Source organism: Dendrobates tinctorius, unplaced genomic scaffold (genome assembly GCF_039654945.1).
Source record: "Dendrobates tinctorius isolate UK_male_01 unplaced genomic scaffold, ASM3965494v1 ptg000236l, whole genome shotgun sequence".
Classification (NCBI taxonomy): Eukaryota; Metazoa; Chordata; class Amphibia; order Anura; family Dendrobatidae; genus Dendrobates; species Dendrobates tinctorius.
The window spans coordinates 3,806,035-3,826,906 of NW_027361903.1; the positions used below are offsets into that span (position 1 = coordinate 3,806,035).

The 20,872-nt window shown below is 48.5% G+C and overlaps 1 protein-coding gene across 19 annotated transcripts in view; it reads left to right on the plus strand.

The window, feature by feature from the left end:
* Window positions 1-20,872, plus strand: part of ABLIM1 (actin binding LIM protein 1) — a 320,476-nt gene that overhangs the window by 134,947 nt on the left and 164,657 nt on the right. For all 19 annotated transcript variants that reach the window (XM_073556604.1, XM_073556597.1, XM_073556595.1 and 16 more), the window contains exon 2: window positions 14,838-14,972. In XM_073556604.1, the coding sequence (XP_073412705.1) occupies window positions 14,838-14,972 (135 nt within the window). The remainder of the gene's footprint in view (window positions 1-14,837; window positions 14,973-20,872) is intronic.

A 20,872-nucleotide genomic window follows, 5' to 3' on the forward strand; every position in this document is an offset into this window, starting at 1 on the left:
AGCTCTGGAGTATAATACAGGATGTAACTCAGGATCAGTAATGTAATGTATGTACAGAGTGACTGCACCAGCAGAATAGTGAGTGCAGCTCTGGAGTATAATACAGGATGTAACTCAGGATCAGTAATGTATGTACAAGTGACTGCACCAGCAGAATAGTGAGTGCAGCTCTGGGGTATAATACAGGAGGTAACTCAGGATCAGTAATGTAATGTATGTACACAGTGACTGCACCACAGAATAGTGAGTGCAGCTCTGGAGTATAATACAGGATGTAACTCAGGATCAATAATGTAATGTATGTACACAGTGACTACACCAGCAGAATAGTGAGTGCAGCTCTGGAGTATAATACAGGATGTAACTCAAGATCAGTAATGTAATGTATGTACACAATGACTGCACCAGCAGAATAGTGAGTGCAGCTCTGGAGTATTATACAGGATGTAACTCAGGATCAGTAATGTAATGTATGTACAGAGTGACTGCACCAGCAGAATAGTGAGTGCAGCTCTGGAGTATAATACAGGATGTAACTCAGGATCAGTAATGTAATGTATGTGCACAGTAACTGCACCAGCAGAATAGTGAGTGCAGCTCTGGGGTATAATACAGGAGGTAACTCAGGATCAGTAATGTATGTACACAGTGACTGCACCAGCAGAATAGTGAGTGCAGCTCTGGAGTATAATACAGGATGTAACTCAGGATCAATAATGTAATGTATGTACACAGTGACTACACCAGCAGAATAGTGAGTGCAGCTCTGGAGTATAATACAGGATGTAACTCAAGATCAGTAATGTAATGTATGTACACAATGACTGCACCAGCAGAATAGTGAGTGCAGCTCTGGAGTATTATACAGGATGTAACTCAGGATCAGTAATGTAATGTATGAACAGAGTGACTGCACCAGCAGAATAGTGAGAGCAGCTCTGGAGTATAATACAGGATGTAACTCAGGATCAGTAATTTATGTACACAGTGACTGCACCAGCAGAATAGTGAGTGCAGCTCTGGAGTATTATACAGGATGTAACTCAGGATCAGTAATGTAATGTATGTACACAGTGACTGCACCAGCAGAATAGTGAGAGCAGCTCTGGAGTATAATACAGGATGTAACTCAGGATCAATAATGTAATGTATGTACACAGTGACTGCACCAGCAGAATAGTGAGTGCAGCTCTGGAGTATTATACAGGATGTAACTCAGGATCAGTAATGTAATGTATGTACACAGTGACTGCACCAGCAGAATAGTGAGTGCAGCTCTGGAGTATTATTCAGGATGTAACTCAGGATCAGTAATGTAATGTATGTACCCAGCACACTATACACATAATTATAGCAGATATGTCGTATTGTAGTATGCTTATTAGTGATGAGTGAGCGTGCTCCGTTAAGGTCTTATCGAAGCACCCTCGCGTCCCAATTGAGTATTTTAGGTGTGCTTGAAAAAATGCTCTAGACAATCCGTGCATGTGTTGCTGCTGTTGAACAGCTGCGGGGACGCGAGCTTTTTTTTTTTTTTTTTTGAGCTTGTTGAAAATACTCGATTAGGACATGAGTGTGGTTGAATAGCACCTTTTCCGTGCACGCTCTCTCATCACTGTTTATACTATGTGAGGCAGTGACCCCTGTTACAGCTACGGGGCGCTGTATGTTCTCCCCAGGATGCGCACGGAGGTGTATTGAGGCTATGGGAATGTATTGCTGTCACAGTTGTAGCTGAGATTGCAGTGGGGAAGCAGTGACCGATGTCACAGGTAGAAGTCGCTGTGTAGTCTCCCCAGGATATGCACGGTTGTGTATGAAGGCCATAGGTGTGCATAGCAGTCACAGGAGTAGCTGTGACTACAATGCGGGCTGATAATAAAAGTTAGTCTTGGATATGTTTAGTGTCCAAGACAGAGGTAGGGAAAACCTGCTCTGGAGGTTGTGTATGAAACAGATTGCAGTATGATAGTAGTTGGTGCAGTCTGTTCCATTCCCAACCCATGTTTTCCATGTGGCTGAAAGCACCAGGTTTCTGTGATAAAAGCCCTGCAGGAAAGGGTTAGAGAGTTCTGAGTAGGACTGAGTGAGTGCTTAGTGAGTCTCAGGTGTGTCACGGTCAGAGTGAGGCCTGGCACCCCACAGCGTACACAGCAGTGTTGTGCCCGGAGATGAACCGGTGGTAGACTGTCCTGTGCCCGAAGGAAGGACTGGCGTGTGTCACAGCTGCAGACAGGAGGATGTCAAGGTCTGTGTACGGCTGTGAGTAGAGACTGTGATACAGCGGTGCTGGACACCCACGGGAACTAGTCAGAGGAGGACTAACGTTTGTAGTGTCTGCAATCTAAAGGATGTCGTGTACTATGGAGTGCTATGAACTGGTGTGAACTGAATGCTGAGAATATGCACTGACGTTATATGCAATTGTGTGAATTTGGACTTTTATGTGTGAAGATAACACATTAAAGAGACTTTTGTGTTTGAATTTAGTGGGTCACTGCCTCATCACTGCGTACGGTGCTACCGCTGCCTTACATATGTATTACAATCCTCCTGCGAGAGTAGTAGTAGGAACAGGTTTTTCCGTTTAGCATCATACAGGACGTTATGATATATTTTTCTTGCTGTTTTCTATCCCCATCTCTGATGGATGCTGGGTACTTTTCTCCACCCTCTGTCCTCTTCTCCGTGCAGGGTGACTCCCTGTTGTCCACTTTGGAATGGCTGGATTTTGATGCCCCTATCACACTGGGCCTCAGTGTCAGGGGGGGAGCAGGGGACATTTTTGGATTCTCTGTCTTCAGATAATGTGGTTAGATGACAGGAGTCTTATCTTCCCTCTCAGGAATCACTTCTATTTTGAAATTCCTGAGTTCTGGAAGAACAATCTGTGTGTGATATATATTTTTTTTTCCTGAATGTTTCATCCCATGTGCCCGTTTCTCTGTTAGGCCAGAGTCACACTAGCGAGAAATACGGACCAGTGCTATGCAAGAAAAATTTGCATACCACTCGGGCCAATGTTATTCTATGGGGCTGCTCCCGTGATCCGCTTTTTTTTTTTTTTTTTTGCTTTATTTTTCCCTTGTTGTCCTGTAAAAAAAGCAAAAAATAAAGTACCAACAATATCCATACTTCTCCGCCGTTCAGTCAGGTCCCTCGCTGCAATCCATCACAAGGGGTTAACTAGTTTACAACAGGGACCGATGGTAATGCTACCAGCCCTGCTGTAAACCACTGCAGAATGAATAAAATCATGTCTGCGCAGGCACCCTGGCTGATCAGGGATGAACTAATAAGCGTGAGAAAGTTTCTGAATTTTTTCCCACGCTGTCAGTTCACCTCAGGTCAGCCGGGGACTCCACGCAGCCTCACTGACTACCTGACTGAACACCGGAGAGGTATGGATATTGTTGTTTTTTTATTTTTTGTTTTATATATATTATTTCTATGTGTACAGATCTATTCTTTTGTTTGTGTTTTAACCTGTCATTGGGATCCATTATACAGTATGTCCATTTTGCAAGTCGGCGAGAAAATCTCATCTTATGGATGTCACACGGATGCTTAGATGCGAGAAAATCGCATCCTCGCATGACAATGGGATGACATGCGGATCAGTGTTCATGAAACATTGTGCGATTCTGGTCTGTGAAAAACGTACTGTATTTTTATACGTTGTGTGTGACTCCAGCCTTACTGTGGATGTGTTTGGTTTTATGTCTGTTTCTGCAGATCCTTTGATTTTGTGTATTTGTCTTGATTTACTTTGTTTTTCTGTATCCGTGTGTTCTTGTCTATATATGCGCGTCTATGTGTGGAGACACGCACCTGTATGTGCAGTTCTCCCTAATTACATTGTATGTTTTTTGAATCTACATTATTGTGGGGTTTGTGTATGTCCTGTGTATCTTTGTGTTTCTATGTATCTGTGTGTTTATACATTTCTCTGTCTTTGTACATGTGCTTCTCTGTGTTTCTAGATTATATACGGTATTTGTTTTTTTATTTACCCTGTGTGTTAGTGTTGTGTTTTTCTGTTTTTGTACATGCTCTCCTCTGAGTGTTTGTGTGTTTCTTGAATCTCTGTGCTTTTCTCTGTGTGTCTTGCTTTGTTATACATTTATGTGCTTTTTCTACATCTGTTTTTATGTTTCTCCCCATCTCTGTATTCCTGTGTCTTTCTGTGTGACGCTGACAGCTGTAATGTGGGTTGGGATCGGGCCGTGGGGTTGGGATGTCAGCTGCCATACTGGACATAACTTACGTCCCCAAATAACAAGTTTTCTGACAATATTCATCTTTGAAGCGGTAATCCAGTCTGTAAAAATAACCATTTACCCTCTGAGTTGTGAGTCCGTCTCCTGACCGTGAGCCACCAGTCACCAGGTTTAGGCAGATCCTGTGACCCTTTCAGTTCTTCTTTTCTTTGTATTTTCCTTCCTCACCTTCCAATAGCGATAACTTATTTTTTATTTTTCAGTTAATAGGGCTGTATGGGGTCTAGTTTTTTGTGGTACGAGCTGTATCTTTCAATTTTTACCAATACGGGGTTTTTATAACTCTATCTAATTTTCTTCCATTTTTTGGGTAGTCAAAGTGATCAAAAACACTGATTCAGCCATTTGTAATTTTCATTTTTTTTTTTCCTAGATTTAATTTACATTCTGGGAAAAGTTGTGATAAGAAGTTTTATATTTTGTTTTTTTTTTTGTTACATCTATTGTTTTCCTGAGGGGTTTTGGACCTGCAGTTACTTGATCACTGGTACAATACACTGTAATATTGCAGTATGGTGTAAAAATGTCTCTGTCCTATGAAGCGCAGCCACAGACTTCATAGATGTGGAAACGTGGCAAACCCGCGGCTTTCAGGAGGTCCCTGACTGCCATGATGAAGCCATTGACACCGCACAATCATGCTGAGGAGGAGCTGATGGGAGTCAGATGTTCCACCATTTCCAACTTCTTAGATGCTGTTATCACAATGGTCAGTGGCATCTAATGGGTTAAACTGCTGTGATCGGAACTTACTCTGATCTCAGCAGTCAGTCGGGTGTCGGTTGTATGTAAGGGGCCCCCAAGTCCTGCTACTTGCTTGGGTTTTCCGGGTGCCCACCCTGGTTAGGGAGGTCATACATGATACAGATGGTCTTGTATGAAACATTGTAATACCCCTGTGCGCGCACTGCAGCCCCCTGTGCACACACTGCAGCTCCCTTGTGACCTTCCTGTTCCTCTGTCCTTTGAGTTTAGGTCCTGGAAACAAATGGACTGGAAAACGTTGACTTGTGAGCTTTTCATTCATCCCGGGCTTAGCAGCGTCAGCGGCATCTGTTTTTTCTGGCCATCCAATATTTTGTATAAGCAAAATCAGCGTCTGTGACTGATCACCGTGCACATGAATATGTGGACAGCACTGGAAACCCCCGGACAATTATATACCCCAGGAGCCCCATAGATCCCGTCTATAGATCCAGCATCTAGTGATGGAGGTAAAGAATATTATTGATCCATCCCACCGTGTCCTCTCAGGACCTAGAACTGTTCATCCTGTACCTCCTGGTTCAAGAATGGAATGCCAGAAACCCCATGAGTACTGACACAAGACTGCTCTGAATGCCAATCACTGACTGTAACTGCTCTGAATGCCAATCACTGACTGTAACTGCTCTGATCGCCAATCACTGACTGTAACTGCTCTGATCGCCAATCACTGACTGTAACTGCTCTGATCGCCAATCACTGACTGTAACTGCTCTGATCGCCAATCACTGACTGTAACTGCTCTGATCGCCAATCACTGACTGTAACTGCTCTGAATGCCAATCACTGACTGTAACTGCTCTGAATGCCAGTCACTGACTGTAACTGCTCTGATTGCCAATCACTGACTGTAACTGCTCTGATCGCCAATCACTGACTGTAACTGCTCTGAATGCCAGTCACTGACTGTAACTGCTCTGATCGCCAATCACTGACTGTAACTGCTCTGAATGCCAGTCACTGACTGTAACTGCTCTGAATGCCAGTCACTGACTGTAACTGCTCTGATCGCCAATCACTGACTGTAACTGCTCTGATCGCCAGTCACTGACTGTAACTGCTCTGATCGCCAATCACTGACTGTAACTGCTCTGATCGCCAGTCACTGAGTGTAACTGCTGTGAATGCCAATCACTGAGTGTAACTGCTGTGAATGCCAATCACTGAGTGTAACTGCTGTGAATGCCAATCACTGAGTGTAACTGCTGTGAATGCCAATCACTGAGTGTAACTGCTGTGAATGCCAATCACTGAGTGTAACTGCTGTGAATGCCAATCACTGAGTGTAACTGCTGTGAATGCCAATCACTGAGTGTAACTGCTGTGAATGCCAATCACTGAGTGTAACTGCTGTGAATGCCAATCACTGAGTGTAACTGCTGTGAATGCCAATCACTGAGTGTAACTGCTGTGAATGCCAATCACTGAGTGTAACTGCTGTGAATGCCAATCACTGAGTGTAACTGCTCTGATCGACAATCACTGAGTGTAACTGCTCTGATCGACAATCACTGACTGTAACTGCTCTGATCGACAATCACTGACTGTAACTGCTCTGATCGACAATCACTGAGTGTAACTGCTCTGATCGACAATCACTGAGTGTAACTGCTCTGATCGACAATCACTGAGTGTAACTGCTCTGATCGACAATCACTGACTGTAACTGCTCTGATCGACAATCACTGACTGTAACTGCTCTGATCGACAATCACTGAGTGTAACTGCTCTGATCGACAATCACTGAGTGTAACTGCTCTGATCGACAATCACTGAGTGTAACTGCTCTGATCGACAGTCACTGACTGTAACTGCTCTGATTGCCAGTCACTGACTGTAACTGCTCTGATTGCCAGTCACTGACTGTAACTGCTCTGATTGCCAGTCACTGACTGTAACTGCTCTGATTGCCAGTCACTGACTGTAACTGCTCTGATTGCCAGTCACTGACTGTAACTGCTCTGATTGCCAGTCACTGACTGTAACTGCTCTGATTGCCAGTCACTGACTGTAACTGCTCTGATTGCCAGTCACTGACTGTAACTGCTCTGATTGCCAGTCACTGACTGTAACTGCTCTGATTGCCAGTCACTGACTGTAACTGCTCTGATTGCCAGTCACTGACTGTAACTGCTCTGATTGCCAGTCACTGACTGTAACTGCTCTGATTGCCAGTCACTGACTGTAACTGCTCTGATTGCCAGTCACTGACTGTAACTGCTCTGATTGCCAGTCACTGACTGTAACTGCTCTGATTGCCAGTCACTGACTGTAACTGCTCTGATTGCCAGTCACTGACTGTAACTGCTCTGATTGCCAGTCACTGACTGTAACTGCTCTGATTGCCAGTCACTGACTGTAACTGCTCTGATTGCCAGTCACTGACTGTAACTGCTCTGATTGCCAGTCACTGACTGTAACTGCTCTGATTGCCAGTCACTGACTGTAACTGCTCTGATTGCCAGTCACTGACTGTAACTGCTCTGATTGCCAGTCACTGACTGTAACTGCTCTGATTGCCAGTCACTGACTGTAACTGCTCTGATTGCCAGTCACTGACTGTAACTGCTCTGATTGCCAGTCACTGACTGTAACTGCTCTGATTGCCAGTCACTGACTGTAACTGCTCTGATTGCCAGTCACTGACTGTAACTGCTCTGATTGCCAGTCACTGACTGTAACTGCTCTGATTGCCAGTCACTGACTGTAACTGCTCTGATTGCCAGTCACTGACTGTAACTGCTCTGATTGCCAGTCACTGACTGTAACTGCTCTGATTGCCAGTCACTGACTGTAACTGCTCTGATTGCCAGTCACTGACTGTAACTGCTCTGATTGCCAGTCACTGACTGTAACTGCTCTGATCGCCAGTCACTGACTGTAACTGCTCTGATCGCCAGTCACTGACTGTAACTGCTCTGATCGCCAGTCACTGACTGTAACTGCTCTGATCGCCAGTCACTGACTGTAACTGCTCTGATCGCCAGTCACTGACTGTAACTGCTCTGATCGCCAGTCACTGACTGTAACTGCTCTGATCGACAGTCACTGACTGTAACTGCTCTGATCGACAGTCACTGACTGTAACTGCTCTGATCGACAGTCACTGACTGTAACTGCTCTGATCGACAGTCACTGACTGTAACTGCTCTGATCGACAGTCACTGACTGTAACTGCTCTGATCGACAGTCACTGACTGTAACTGCTCTGATCGACAGTCACTGACTGTAACTGCTCTGATCGACAGTCACTGACTGTAACTGCTCTGATCGACAGTCACTGACTGTAACTGCTCTGATCGACAGTCACTGACTGTAACTGCTCTGATCGACAGTCACTGACTGTAACTGCTCTGATCGACAGTCACTGACTGTAACTGCTCTGATCGACAGTCACTGACTGTAACTGCTCTGATCGACAGTCACTGACTGTAACTGCTCTGATCGACAGTCACTGACTGTAACTGCTCTGATCGACAGTCACTGACTGTAACTGCTCTGATCGACAGTCACTGACTGTAACTGCTCTGATCGACAGTCACTGACTGTAACTGCTCTGATCGACAGTCACTGACTGTAACTGCTCTGATCGACAGTCACTGACTGTAACTGCTCTGATCGACAGTCACTGACTGTAACTGCTCTGATCGACAGTCACTGAGTGTAACTGCTCTGATCGACAGTCACTGAGTGTAACTGCTCTGATCGACAGTCACTGAGTGTAACTGCTCTGATCGACAGTCACTGAGTGTAACTGCTCTGATCGACAGTCACTGACTGTAACTGCTCTGATTGACAGTCACTGACTGTAACTGCTCTGATTGACAGTCACTGACTGTAACTGCTCTGATTGACAGTCACTGACTGTAACTGCTCTGATTGACAGTCACTGACTGTAACTGCTCTGATTGACAGTCACTGACTGTAACTGCTCTGATTGACAGTCACTGACTGTAACTGCTCTGATTGACAGTCACTGACTGTAACTGCTCTGATTGACAGTCACTGACTGTAACTGCTCTGATTGACAGTCACTGACTGTAACTGCTCTGATTGACAGTCACTGACTGTAACTGCTCTGATTGACAGTCACTGACTGTAACTGCTCTGATTGACAGTCACTGACTGTAACTGCTCTGATTGACAGTCACTGACTGTAACTGCTCTGATTGACAGTCACTGACTGTAACTGCTCTGATTGACAGTCACTGACTGTAACTGCTCTGATTGACAGTCACTGACTGTAACTGCTCTGATTGACAGTCACTGACTGTAACTGCTCTGATTGACAGTCACTGACTGTAACTGCTCTGATTGACAGTCACTGACTGTAACTGCTCTGATTGACAGTCACTGACTGTAACTGCTCTGATTGACAGTCACTGACTGTAACTGCTCTGATTGACAGTCACTGACTGTAACTGCTCTGATCGACAGTCACTGACTGTAACTGCTCTGATCGACAGTCACTGACTGTAACTGCTCTGATTGCCAGTCACTGACTGTAACTGCTCTGATTGCCAGTCACTGACTGTAACTGCTCTGACTGCCAGTCACTGACTGTAACTGCTCTGACTGCCAGTCACTGACTGTAACTGCTCTGATCGCCAGTGCACGGCCGGCTGACACACGACAAGGGAAGCTCCAGCAATTCGTGGCCTATGTTCAGATCAGCCTCGTATTGTGGAAACTTCTCCAATAATTGGCACTTCGCTGGGGATGTGTTTCAGGATTGCCTCTTATCTTGGGGTCATTTTTTCCAGCAGCTGTTATCACCAGACTTGGAAACATCTACAAATTGCCGAAATCTGATAATGTTAATGTTGGCAAACTTGTACCGGTCATAGAAGGGGTTAATCTGGGATAAAGTGGAGCGAGCGCTGCTGACCATCTATAGTCACAGGCAGCCGCCCCACATTCCCAGATAAGAGGCTATTTTAATGCTGACGATCAAGTGTAGATCAGAACACAAGGTCACCCGTGTAATAATAGGAGGCCGCGCAAATTCTGCATCCGACCGATCGCTACCTGCCAAACCTCAGCCATCGGGGCTAAGAAATGTGTCCGCATTCATGGATCCGTCCGTTCCCTGCAGACGTTCTGGAACTTTCTCAGACTCTGCACTCAGATCATTATTGGTTCTCTGTGTCATGTACTCATTATCGTCTATGGAGTAATTCACAGGTGCGTGTGCAGAATCTGAGCCTGCAAACCAATAATGGACGATAATCCACATCACCGATGAAAATCACAGACTGCACACGGATGGCGTCGAGTACAGGCCGTGTGATGTGTCATTAACATTGCAAAGGAAAGTAATTGCTGACGCCGTGGTACAGGGGGCGGCTGACGCCGTGGTCCGGAGTGCGGCTGACGCCGTGGTCCAGGGGGCGGTTGACGCCGTGGTCCAGGGCGTGGCTGTGGCTAACGCTGCGGTCCGGAGCGCGGCTGACGCTGTGGTCCAGGGGGCGGCTGAGGCTGTAGTCCAGGGGGCGGCTGACGCCGTGGTCCAGGGGGCGGCTGAGGCTGTAGTCCAGGGGGCGGCTGACGCCGTGGTCCAGGGGGCGGCTGACGCTTTGGTCCAGGGGGCGGCTGACGCCGTGGTCCAGGGCGTGGCTGTGGCTAACGCTGCGGTCCGGAGCGTGGCTGATGCTGTGGTCCAGGGAGCGGCTGAGGCTATGGTCCAGGGGGCGGTTGACGCCGTGGTCCAGGGGGCGGTTGATGCCGTGGTCCAGGGCGTGGCTGTGGCTAACGCTGCGGTCCGGAGCGCGGCTGATGCTGTGGTCCAGGGGGCGGCTGACACTGTGGTCCAGGGGGCGGCTGAGGCTGTGGTCCAGGGGGCGGCTGAGGCTGTGGTCCAGGGGGCGGCTGAGGCCGTGGTCCAGGGCGTGGCTGTGGCTAACGCTGCGGTCCGGAGCGTGGCTGATGCTGTGGTCCAGGGAGCGGCTGAGGCTATGGTCCAGGGGGCGGTTGACGCCGTGGTCCAGGGGGCGGTTGATGCCGTGGTCCAGGGCGTGGCTGTGGCTAACGCTGCGGTCCGGAGCGCGGCTGACACTGTGGTCCAGGGGGCGGCTGAGGCTGTGGTCCAGGGGGCGGCTGAGGCTGTGGTCCAGGGGGCGGCTGAGGCCGTGGTCCAGGGGGCGGCTGACGCTTTGGTCCAGGGGGCGGCTGACGCCGTGGTCCAGGGCGTGGCTGTGGCTAACGCTGCAGTCCGGAGCGTGGCTGATGCTGTGGTCCATGGGGCGGCTGAGGCTATGGTCCAGGGGGCGGTTGACGCCGTGGTACAGGGCGTGGCTGTGGCTAAGGCTGCGGTCTGGAGCGCAGCTGACGCCGTGGTCCAGGGGGCGGCTGACGCCGTGGTCCAGGGGGCGGTTGACGCCGTGGTCCAGGGGGCGGTTGACGCCGTGGTCCAGGGGGCGGCTGACGCCGTGGTCCAGGGGGTGGTTGACGCTCATATCCCTGATGAACAGCGGTCCATGTTTTTCTAGGATCTCGGTGCAGGTGAAATATAACAAGCTATCTGCACAGTTAAACACCATATTTTTTATGGCCAGCACACGGACCCATTGGTTTAATGAGACTTCTGTTAAAATGTTGGAAACTTGGAGTAGATCCTGCCCTGATCACATTTTGAGGATCACCGTGGGACGTCATCAGTGGAATTGATGGCTCTCCGATAAGAGAGCGCACGGACACCGTGCCTGGGCTGTCAGGGCAGATTGATCCGTCTCCGTTTTACTGTCCCTGGAGGGGCCACGATTCGTTACCCGGGTCTCTTGTATGTCTATGGCAATGGTTTTATTTTCTTCTGTTTTTTGTGGCACTGATTGTGAGGAGCCTCCGGACACAGCGCTGCGTCATGTCCATATATTTATGAGCAATGCGAAGGGTGAGAAGTGCGGCTTCTCCCCAATGATAGAAGACACCAGGCCGGGGGTCGTCTGTGCACCGACCGAGAAATACTGATGTTTAGGCTTAAATGGCCTCTGTCAGCACAGAATGACTGTTCACACCAAGCCCAGGCGCTCGGGCAGAACATTGACGTGCCCGTTTCCACCTGTTTCTCCATCTTCTTCTTTGATTGACAGCTCCGGCTTCATAGAAACATAGAAGGGCGGAGATAAATGGGAAGGTGTAATCAAATGTTTGGGCGCCCTGATGTACCGAGTGCCTGTGCTTGGTTTGAACAGTCATTCTGTGCTGACCGTCCCTTTAAGCAGGATCCAGATGTGTGTATCCAGGGCTGTGGAGTCGGAGGTTTGGCTTAGACTCCATAGCCGTGTAACAGCGTCATTAACCAGTTATTCTCTCCATCCCTATAACTGAGGCCCCAGCAGATGATCCCAATTCTGGGTCAGTCATAGGACCGGTGGATGGGTCTAGTTTGTGGTAGAGATGTGCGGAGCGAGAGGACAGACAGCAGCTCGCTGGAGAAAGGAGTCATCCGAAAACTTCATAGTTCTCCTGTACTGACCCTGGTCACTCATATACTCCAGTCACAGCCAAAGCTGCAGCCACAGTTCTGCAGGAGCTGGAATAGCGGCCATGTTCGAGGTCACCCAGCTTTCCCAGGCACCGAAATGCCGTATAAACTACTGATTATAATTCACCTCCAGAATGACAAATGGTGAAACGGAGTCACGTGAGCGCCGGGGCGGCCTCATCATTCAGCGCACCCATTGCTGGGTGACAACCAATATGGCCGTCACTAGGCGCACAGTGTAATAATGTAACACTTCCCTTGTCATTAACAGGTTTTATCTGTGTCATTTCACCATGGAAACTGTCAACAAGTTGCTGCTAACGGATCTATAACAGCTCTGGGCTCCGTGGATTACTTGGTCCAATGCCTGACACATTCTGTGTCACTCGGTCATAGGCCACAATGAGATCTGTCAGCAGCTGCTTGTTGATGGTTTCCAGGTTGTAGAAGATTTTTGCTTCTTTTATTTTGCGGCTTCATCTCATTTCTGGATCCTTCCTGTCACTTTCTCATGGAGATAGTTCTTTAAAAAAAAAAAAACAACGCAGGCAATTTAATGGTTAATTCAGACACATAGCTATATGCCAGAAAAACTCATTATTTGGATGAAATTAAAGTATAAATTGCATAGACACATAGGTGCATGTGTGCTGAAGCTCCCAGGGAGTATCCTCCAACCCCTTCTTTGTATTTTTCATGCTTCCATGCACTGTTTGATTTTTAAATAAAGTTTTTTTGTGTGCTTGATACTTCTCATATTTTCCCAGTGTTGTTGTTCTTCATCTTCCGCTAGCTTGATGTGCATATAATTGCAATTTTAATAATTTTATTACACTCTCTCTAATGAATAAAGATTTTTCTAATCTGATATTTTTTGGCATTTTTTTTCGTCCTACCTCCATTTAAATCTTGGGAGGGTGTGTGTGTGTGTGTGTGTGTGTGTGTGTGTGTATATATATATATATATTCAATTTATTTACTTCTTTGCTCTATTAATTTGTTATGACTGTGTCTATAAACTGAAAATTTTGCAGTGGTCTCTTAATTTTTGCTAGCGCTGTAATTCCACACTCCTCTGTCCTTCTTCTTCTCCTCCCTCCACACTCCTCTGTCCTCGTCCTCCTCTGTCCTCGTCCTCCTCCTCCTTTCTACAGGCACCTCTGTCCTTCGCCTCCTCCCTTCAGGCTCCTCTGTCCTTCTCCTCCCTTAAGGTATCACTGTCTTTCTCTTCTTCCTTTCAGACTCCTCTGTTCTTCTCCTCCTCCTCCTCCTCCTCCTCCTCCTCCTCCTCCTCCGTTCTGGCTCCTCTGTCATTCTCCTCCGTTCTGGCTCCTCTGTCCTTGTGCTCCTTCTCCTGGACACTCCTCTGTTATTCTTTTCCTCCTCCCTCCTGGCTCCTTCTGGACACTCCTCTGTCCTTCTTCTTTTCCTCCTCCCTCCTGGCTCCTCTGTCCTTGTCCTTTTCCGCGCTCCTCTGTCCTTGTCCTCCTCTGTCTTTCTCCTCCCTCCTGGCTCCTCCCTCTGCGCTCCTCTGTCCTTGTCCTCCTCCGCGCTCCTTTGTCCTTGTCCTCTTCCGTGCTCCTCTGTCTTTCTCCTCCTAGCTCCTCCCTCTGCGCTCCTCTGTCCTTGTCCTCCTCCGCGCTCCTCTGTCCTTCTCCTCCTCCGCGCTCCTTTGTGCTTGTCCTCCTCCCTCCTGGGTCCTTCTCCTGGACGCTCCTCTGTCCTCCTTTTCCGCACTCCTCTGTCCGTCTCCTCCGCGCTCCTTTATCCTTGTCCTCCTCTGTCTTTCTCCTCCCTCCTGGTTCCTCCCTGTGTCTTTCTCCTCCCTCCTGGTTCCTCCCTCTGCGCTCCTCTGTCCTTCTCCTCCGCGCTCCTCTGTCCTCCTCCTCCTCCTCCTCCTCCTCCTCCTCCTCCTCCTCCTCTGCGCTCCTCGGTCTTTCTCCTCCTCCCTCCTGGTTCCTCCCTCTGCGCTCCTCTGTCCTTCTCCTCCTCCTCTGCGCTCCTCTGTCTTTCTCCTCCCTCCTGGCTCCTCCCTCTGCGCTCCTCTGTCCTCCTCCTCCTCTGCGCTCCTCGGTCTTTCTCCTCCTCCCTCCTGGTTCCTCCCTCTGCGCTCCTCTGTCCTTCTCCTCCGCGCTCCTCTGTCCTTCTCCTCCGCGCTCCTTGGTCCTTCTCCTCCACGCTCCTCTGGTAGGTCCTCTGTAATGTTCTGGAGATTCTTAGACCTCGTTTTCTCATTGTCGCTGTTCTTTACTGTAATGCCGGTAGATATTGGGGACTTTAGTGACCGCCTCTCTTTCTCTCTCTTCCAGTCGCCCATTCTCAGGACCACGGGCAGTCTGCAGAGAAGCCCCTCATCCACTGCCATAAATGTGGGGAGCCATGCAAAGGCGAGGTGCTGCGCGTCCAATCCAAGCATTTCCACATCAAGTGCTTCATATGCAAAGGTAGTGACTGGTGTCCATGATGGGAAGTCTGTCTCTTCTGTCTCTTGTGTATTCCAGTAATCCGGCGCTGGATTATCGGTGTTTCCGCTCTGGACGTTGCTCCATCAGACGAGAGTCAGGAATTGAAACTGAAGTTGCAGAGTTGTTGAGAGGAGCAGTAATTTGGGGCTGGAATTGCAGTACAGCGGCAATTGGGGTGCACTGGTAGTTTGGGCTGGATCATCAGTTAGGAGCAATGCACTGAGAGGTGGCAATATTTGTGTCAACAGTTGGGGTTGGATCAGCGCTTTACGTAGATCAGTAATCTGGCACTGCAGCAGGAACTTGGAAGCCGGTCAGGAGTTTGGGAATGAAGCAGTAGATTATAGCGTGTCACCAGTTGAGGCTGGTTCTGTAGTGTGGGGTGAGTGGATTAGTAGTCTCTAGGTAAGTTAAAATTTGGATTGGTGCAGCAGTAGTTTGGGTAAGATTACTAATGAGAGAGATCGTCTGCCCCACCACTGATCCATCCATGGCACAGGGTGATGGTACACGTCACCGGACTTCTGTCCCATCACTGATCCATCCATGGCACAGGGTGATGGTACATGTCACCGGACATCATCTGTCCCACCACTGATCCATCCATGGCACAGGGTGATGGTACATGTCACCAGGCATCATCTGTCCCACCACTGATCCATCCATGGCACAGGGTGATGGTACACGTCACCAGGCATCATCTGTCCCATCACTGATCTATCCATGGCACAGGGTTATGGTACACGTCACCAGGCATCATCTGTCCCATCACTGATCTATCCATGGTACAGGCTGATGGTACATGTCACCAGGCATCATCTGTCCCATCACTGATACATCCATGGCACAGGGTGATGGTACACATCACCAGGCATCATCTGTCCCACCACTGATCCATCCATGGCACAGGGTGATGGTACACGTCACCAGGCATCATCTCTCCCACCACTGATCCATCCATGGCACAGCGTGATGGTACACGTCACCGGACATTATCTGTCCAATCGCTGATCCATCCATGGCACAGCGTGATGGTACACGTCACCAGGCATCATCTGTCCCATCACTGATACATCCATGGCACAGGGTGATGGTACACATCACCAGGCATCATCTGTCCCACCACTGATCCATCCATGGCACAGGATGATGGTACATGTCACCAGGCATCATCTGTCCCACCACTGATCCATCCATGGCACAGGGTGATGGTACATGTCACCAGGCATCATCTGTCCCATCACTGATCCATCCATGGCACAGGGTGATGGTACATGTCACCAGGCATCATCTGTCCCATCACTGATCCATCCATGGCACAGGGTGATGGTACACGTCACCGGACATCTGTCCCATCACTGACTCATCCATGGCACAGGGTGATGGTACACGTCACCAGGCATCATCTCTCCCACCACTGATCCATCCATGGCACAGCGTGATGGTACACGTCACCGGACATCATCTGTCCCATCACTGATCCATCCATGGCACAGGGTGATGGTACATGTCACCAGGCATCATCTGTCCCACCACTCATCCATCCATGGCACAGGGTGATGGTACATGTCACCGGACATCATCTCTCCCATCACTGATCCATCCATGGCACAGGGTGATGGTACACGTCACCAGGCATCATCTCTCCCACCACTGATCCATCCATGGCACAGCGTGATGGTACACGTCACCGGACATCATCTGTTCCATCACTGATCCATCCATGGCACAGGGTGATGGTACACGTCACCAGGCATCATCTCTCCCACCACTGATCCATCCATGGCACAGCGTGATGGTACACGTCACCGGACATTATCTGTCCCATCGCTGATCCATCCATGGCACAGGGTGATGGTACATGTCACCAGGCATCATCTGTCCCATCACTGATCCAGCCATGGCACAGGGTGATGGTACACGTCACCGGACATCTGTCCCATCACTGACTCATCCATGGCACAGGGTGATGGTACATGTCACCAGGCATCATCTGTCCCACCACTGATCCATCCATGGCACAGGGTGATGGTACATGTCACCAGGCATCATCTGTCACATCACTGATCCATCCATGGCACAGGGTGATGGTACACGTCACCAGGCATCATCTCTCCCACCACTGATCCATCCATGGCAAAGCGTGATGGTACACGTCACCGGACATCATCTGTCCCATCACTGATCCATCCATGGCACAGGGTGATGGTACACGTCACCAGGCATCATCTCTCCCACCACTGATCCATCCATGGCACAGCGTGATGGTACACGTCACCGGACATTATCTGTCCCATCGCTGATCTATCCATGGCACAGGGTGATGGTACACATCACCAGGCATCATCTGTCCCATCACTGATCCATCCATGGCACAGGATGATGGTACACATCACCGGACATCATCTTTCCCATCACTGATCCATCCATGGCACAGGGTGATGGTACACGTCACCGGACATCATCTTTCCCATCACTGATCCATCCATGGCACAGGGTGATGGTACACGTCACCGGACATCATCTTTCCCATCACTGATCCATCCATGGCACAGGGTGATGGTACATGTCCCCAGGCATCATCTTTCCCATCACTGATCCATCCATGGCACAGGGTGATGGTACACGTCACCGGACATCATCTTTCCCATCACTGATCCATCCATGGCACAGGGTGATGGTACATGTCACCAGGCATCATCTTTCCCATCACTGATCCATCCATGGCACAGGGTGATGGTACACGTCACCGGACATCATCTGTCCCATCACTGATCCATCCATCCACTTTATACATAAATGTTGAGTAACAGAAATGTCCTTTTTCCAGCTGGCGCCCCCTACTGGTGATTAGTCATCAGGGGGATCCGGGTTTGCCCCGCTCTTGTGCTGCTCACAGCGGGCGCTGGTCTGTTCCTGGGGTCCCCTGTGCTGCTGGTATAGGAGGCAGAATAAATAATAATGGCCATTGTGCGTCCTGTGACAGCTCCCCTGATAACGTGACCCTGCAGCTGCTGATAACAGAGACCACTTGTAGTAACTGGGAGGAAACTGCTCATTACTGATCCAGAACCAGGAGGTCGGAGCTGTCAGGAGGTGGGATACCGAGGTAGCAGAGCTGAGATTGTCAGAACTCCCTGCATCATCACTACTGCTGGCATATTGTAACCACATAAAGGTAATTATTGGGGTTGGGGCACAGTATGTGTGATGTAGCAGTGCCGTGTGCGTGCGGTGGTGTAGTGCCCTGTGTGCCATGTAGCAGTGTCATATTCATGACCTATAAACTCGCATAACTCGTTTTATATGTGATTTTTGAACAATGCGGCTTTGTCTATAGGAACTTAATGTTATTGGGACAAGCAACAATAATGTACGTGTACCTATCTACATGTCTGCTGAGCTGCTGTATCTAATCTTATCCTGTGTGATACTGTCTCCTGAGCCGTGTACCTAATGCTTTCCTGTGTGATACTGTCTGCTGAGCCGTGTATCTAATCCTCTCCTGTGTGATACTGTCTGCTGAGCCGTGTATCTAATCCTATCCTGTATGATACTGACTGCTGAGTCGTGTATCTAATCCTATCCTCTGTGATACTGTCTGCTGAGCCGTGTATCTAATCCTATCCTCTGTGATACTGACTGCTAAGCCGTGTATCTAATCCTATCCTCTGTGATACTGACTGCTAAGCCGTGTATCTAATCCAATCCTGTGTGATACTGACTGCTGAGCTGTGTATCTAATCCTCTCCTGTGTGATACTGTCTGCTGAGCCGTGTATCTAATCCTCTCCTGTGTGATACTGACTGCTGAGCCGTGTATCTAATCCTATCCTGTGTGATACTGACTGCTGAGCCGTGTATCTAATCCTATCCTGTGTGATACTGACTGCTGAGCCGTGTATCTAATCCTTTCCTGTGTGATACTGACTGCTGAGCCGTGTATCTAATCCTATCCTGTGTGATACTGACTGCTGAGCCGTGTATCTAATCCTATCCTGTGTGATACTGACTGCTGAGCCGTGTATCTAATCCTATCCTGTGTGATACTGACTGCTGAGCTGTGTATCTAATCCTATCCTGTGTGATACTGACTGCTGAGCCGTGTATCTAATCCTATCCTGTGTGATACTGACTGCTGAGCTGTGTATCTAATCCTATCCTGTGTGATACTGATTGCTGAGCTGTGTATCTAATCCTCTCCTGTGTGATACTCTCTGCTGAGCTGTGTATCTAATCCTCTCCTGTGTGATACTGACTGCTAAGCCGTGTATCTAATCCAATCCTGTGTGATACTGACTGCTGAGCTGTGTATCTAATCCTCTCCTGTGTGATACTGTCTGCTGAGCCGTGTATCTAATCCTCTCCTGTGTGATACTGACTGCTGAGCCGTGTATCTAATCCTATCCTGTGTGATACTGACTGCTGAGCCGTGTATCTAATCCTATCCTGTGTGATACTGACTGCTGAGCCGTGTATCTAATCCTTTCCTGTGTGATACTGACTGCTGAGCCGTGTATCTAATCCTATCCTGTGTGATACTGACTGCTGAGCCGTGTATCTAATCCTATCCTGTGTGATACTGACTGCTGAGCCGTGTATCTAATCCTATCCTGTGTGATACTGACTGCTGAGCTGTGTTTCTAATCCTATCCTGTGTGATACTGACTGCTGAGCTGTGTATCTAATCCTATCCTGTGTGATACTGACTGCTGAGCTGTGTATCTAATCCTATCCTGTGTGATACTGATTGCTGAGCTGTGTATCTAATCCTCTCCTGTGTGATACTCTCTGCTGAGCTGTGTATCTAATCCTCTCCTGTGTGATACTGATTGCTGAGCTGTGTATCTAATCCTCTCCTGTGTGATACTCTCTGCTGAGCTGTGTATCTAATCCTCTCCTGTGTGATACTGACTGCTGAGCTGTGTATCTAATCCTATCCTGTGTGATACTGTCTGCTGAGCCGTGTATCTAATCCTCTCCTGTGTGATACTGATTGCTGAGCTGTGTATCTAATCCTCTCCTGTGTGATACTCTCTGTTGAGCTGTGTATCTAATCCTCTCCTGTGTGATACTGACTGCTGAGCTGTGTATCTAATCCTATCCTGTGTGATACGGTCTGCTGAGCTGTGTATCTAATCCTATCCTGTGTGATACTGACTGCTGAGCTGTGTATCTAATCCTATCCTGTGTGATACTGACTGCTGAGCTGTGTATCTAATCCTCTCCTGTGTGATACTCTCTGTTGAGCTGTGTATCTAATCCTCTCCTGTGTGATACTGACTGCTGAGCTGTGTATCTAATCCTATCCTGTGTGATACTGTCTGCTGAGCTGTGTATCTAATCCTATCCTGTGTGATACTGACTGCTGAGCTGTGTATCTAATCCTATCCTGTGTGATACTGACTGCTGAGCCGTGTATCTAATCCTATCCTGTGTGATACTGACTGCTGAGCTGTGTATCTAATCCTATCCTGTGTGATACTGACTGCTGAGCCGTGTATCTAATCCTCTCCTGTGTGATACTCTCTGCTGAGCTGTGTATCTAATCCTCTCCTGTGTGATAGACTGCTGAGCCGTGTATCTAATCCTCTCCTGTGTGATACTCTCTGCTGAGCTGTGTATCTAATCCTATCCTGTGTGATACTGACTGCTGAGCCGTGTATCTAATCCTCTCCTGTGTGATACTCTCTGCTGAGCTGTGTATCTAATCCTATCCTGTGTGATACTGACTGCTGAGCCGTGTATCTAATCCTATCCTGTGTGATACTGTCTGCTGAGCCGTGTATCTAATCCTATCCTGTGTGATACTGTCTGCTGAGCCGTGTATCTAATCCTCTCCTGTGTGATACTGACTGCTGAGCTGTGTATCTAATCTTT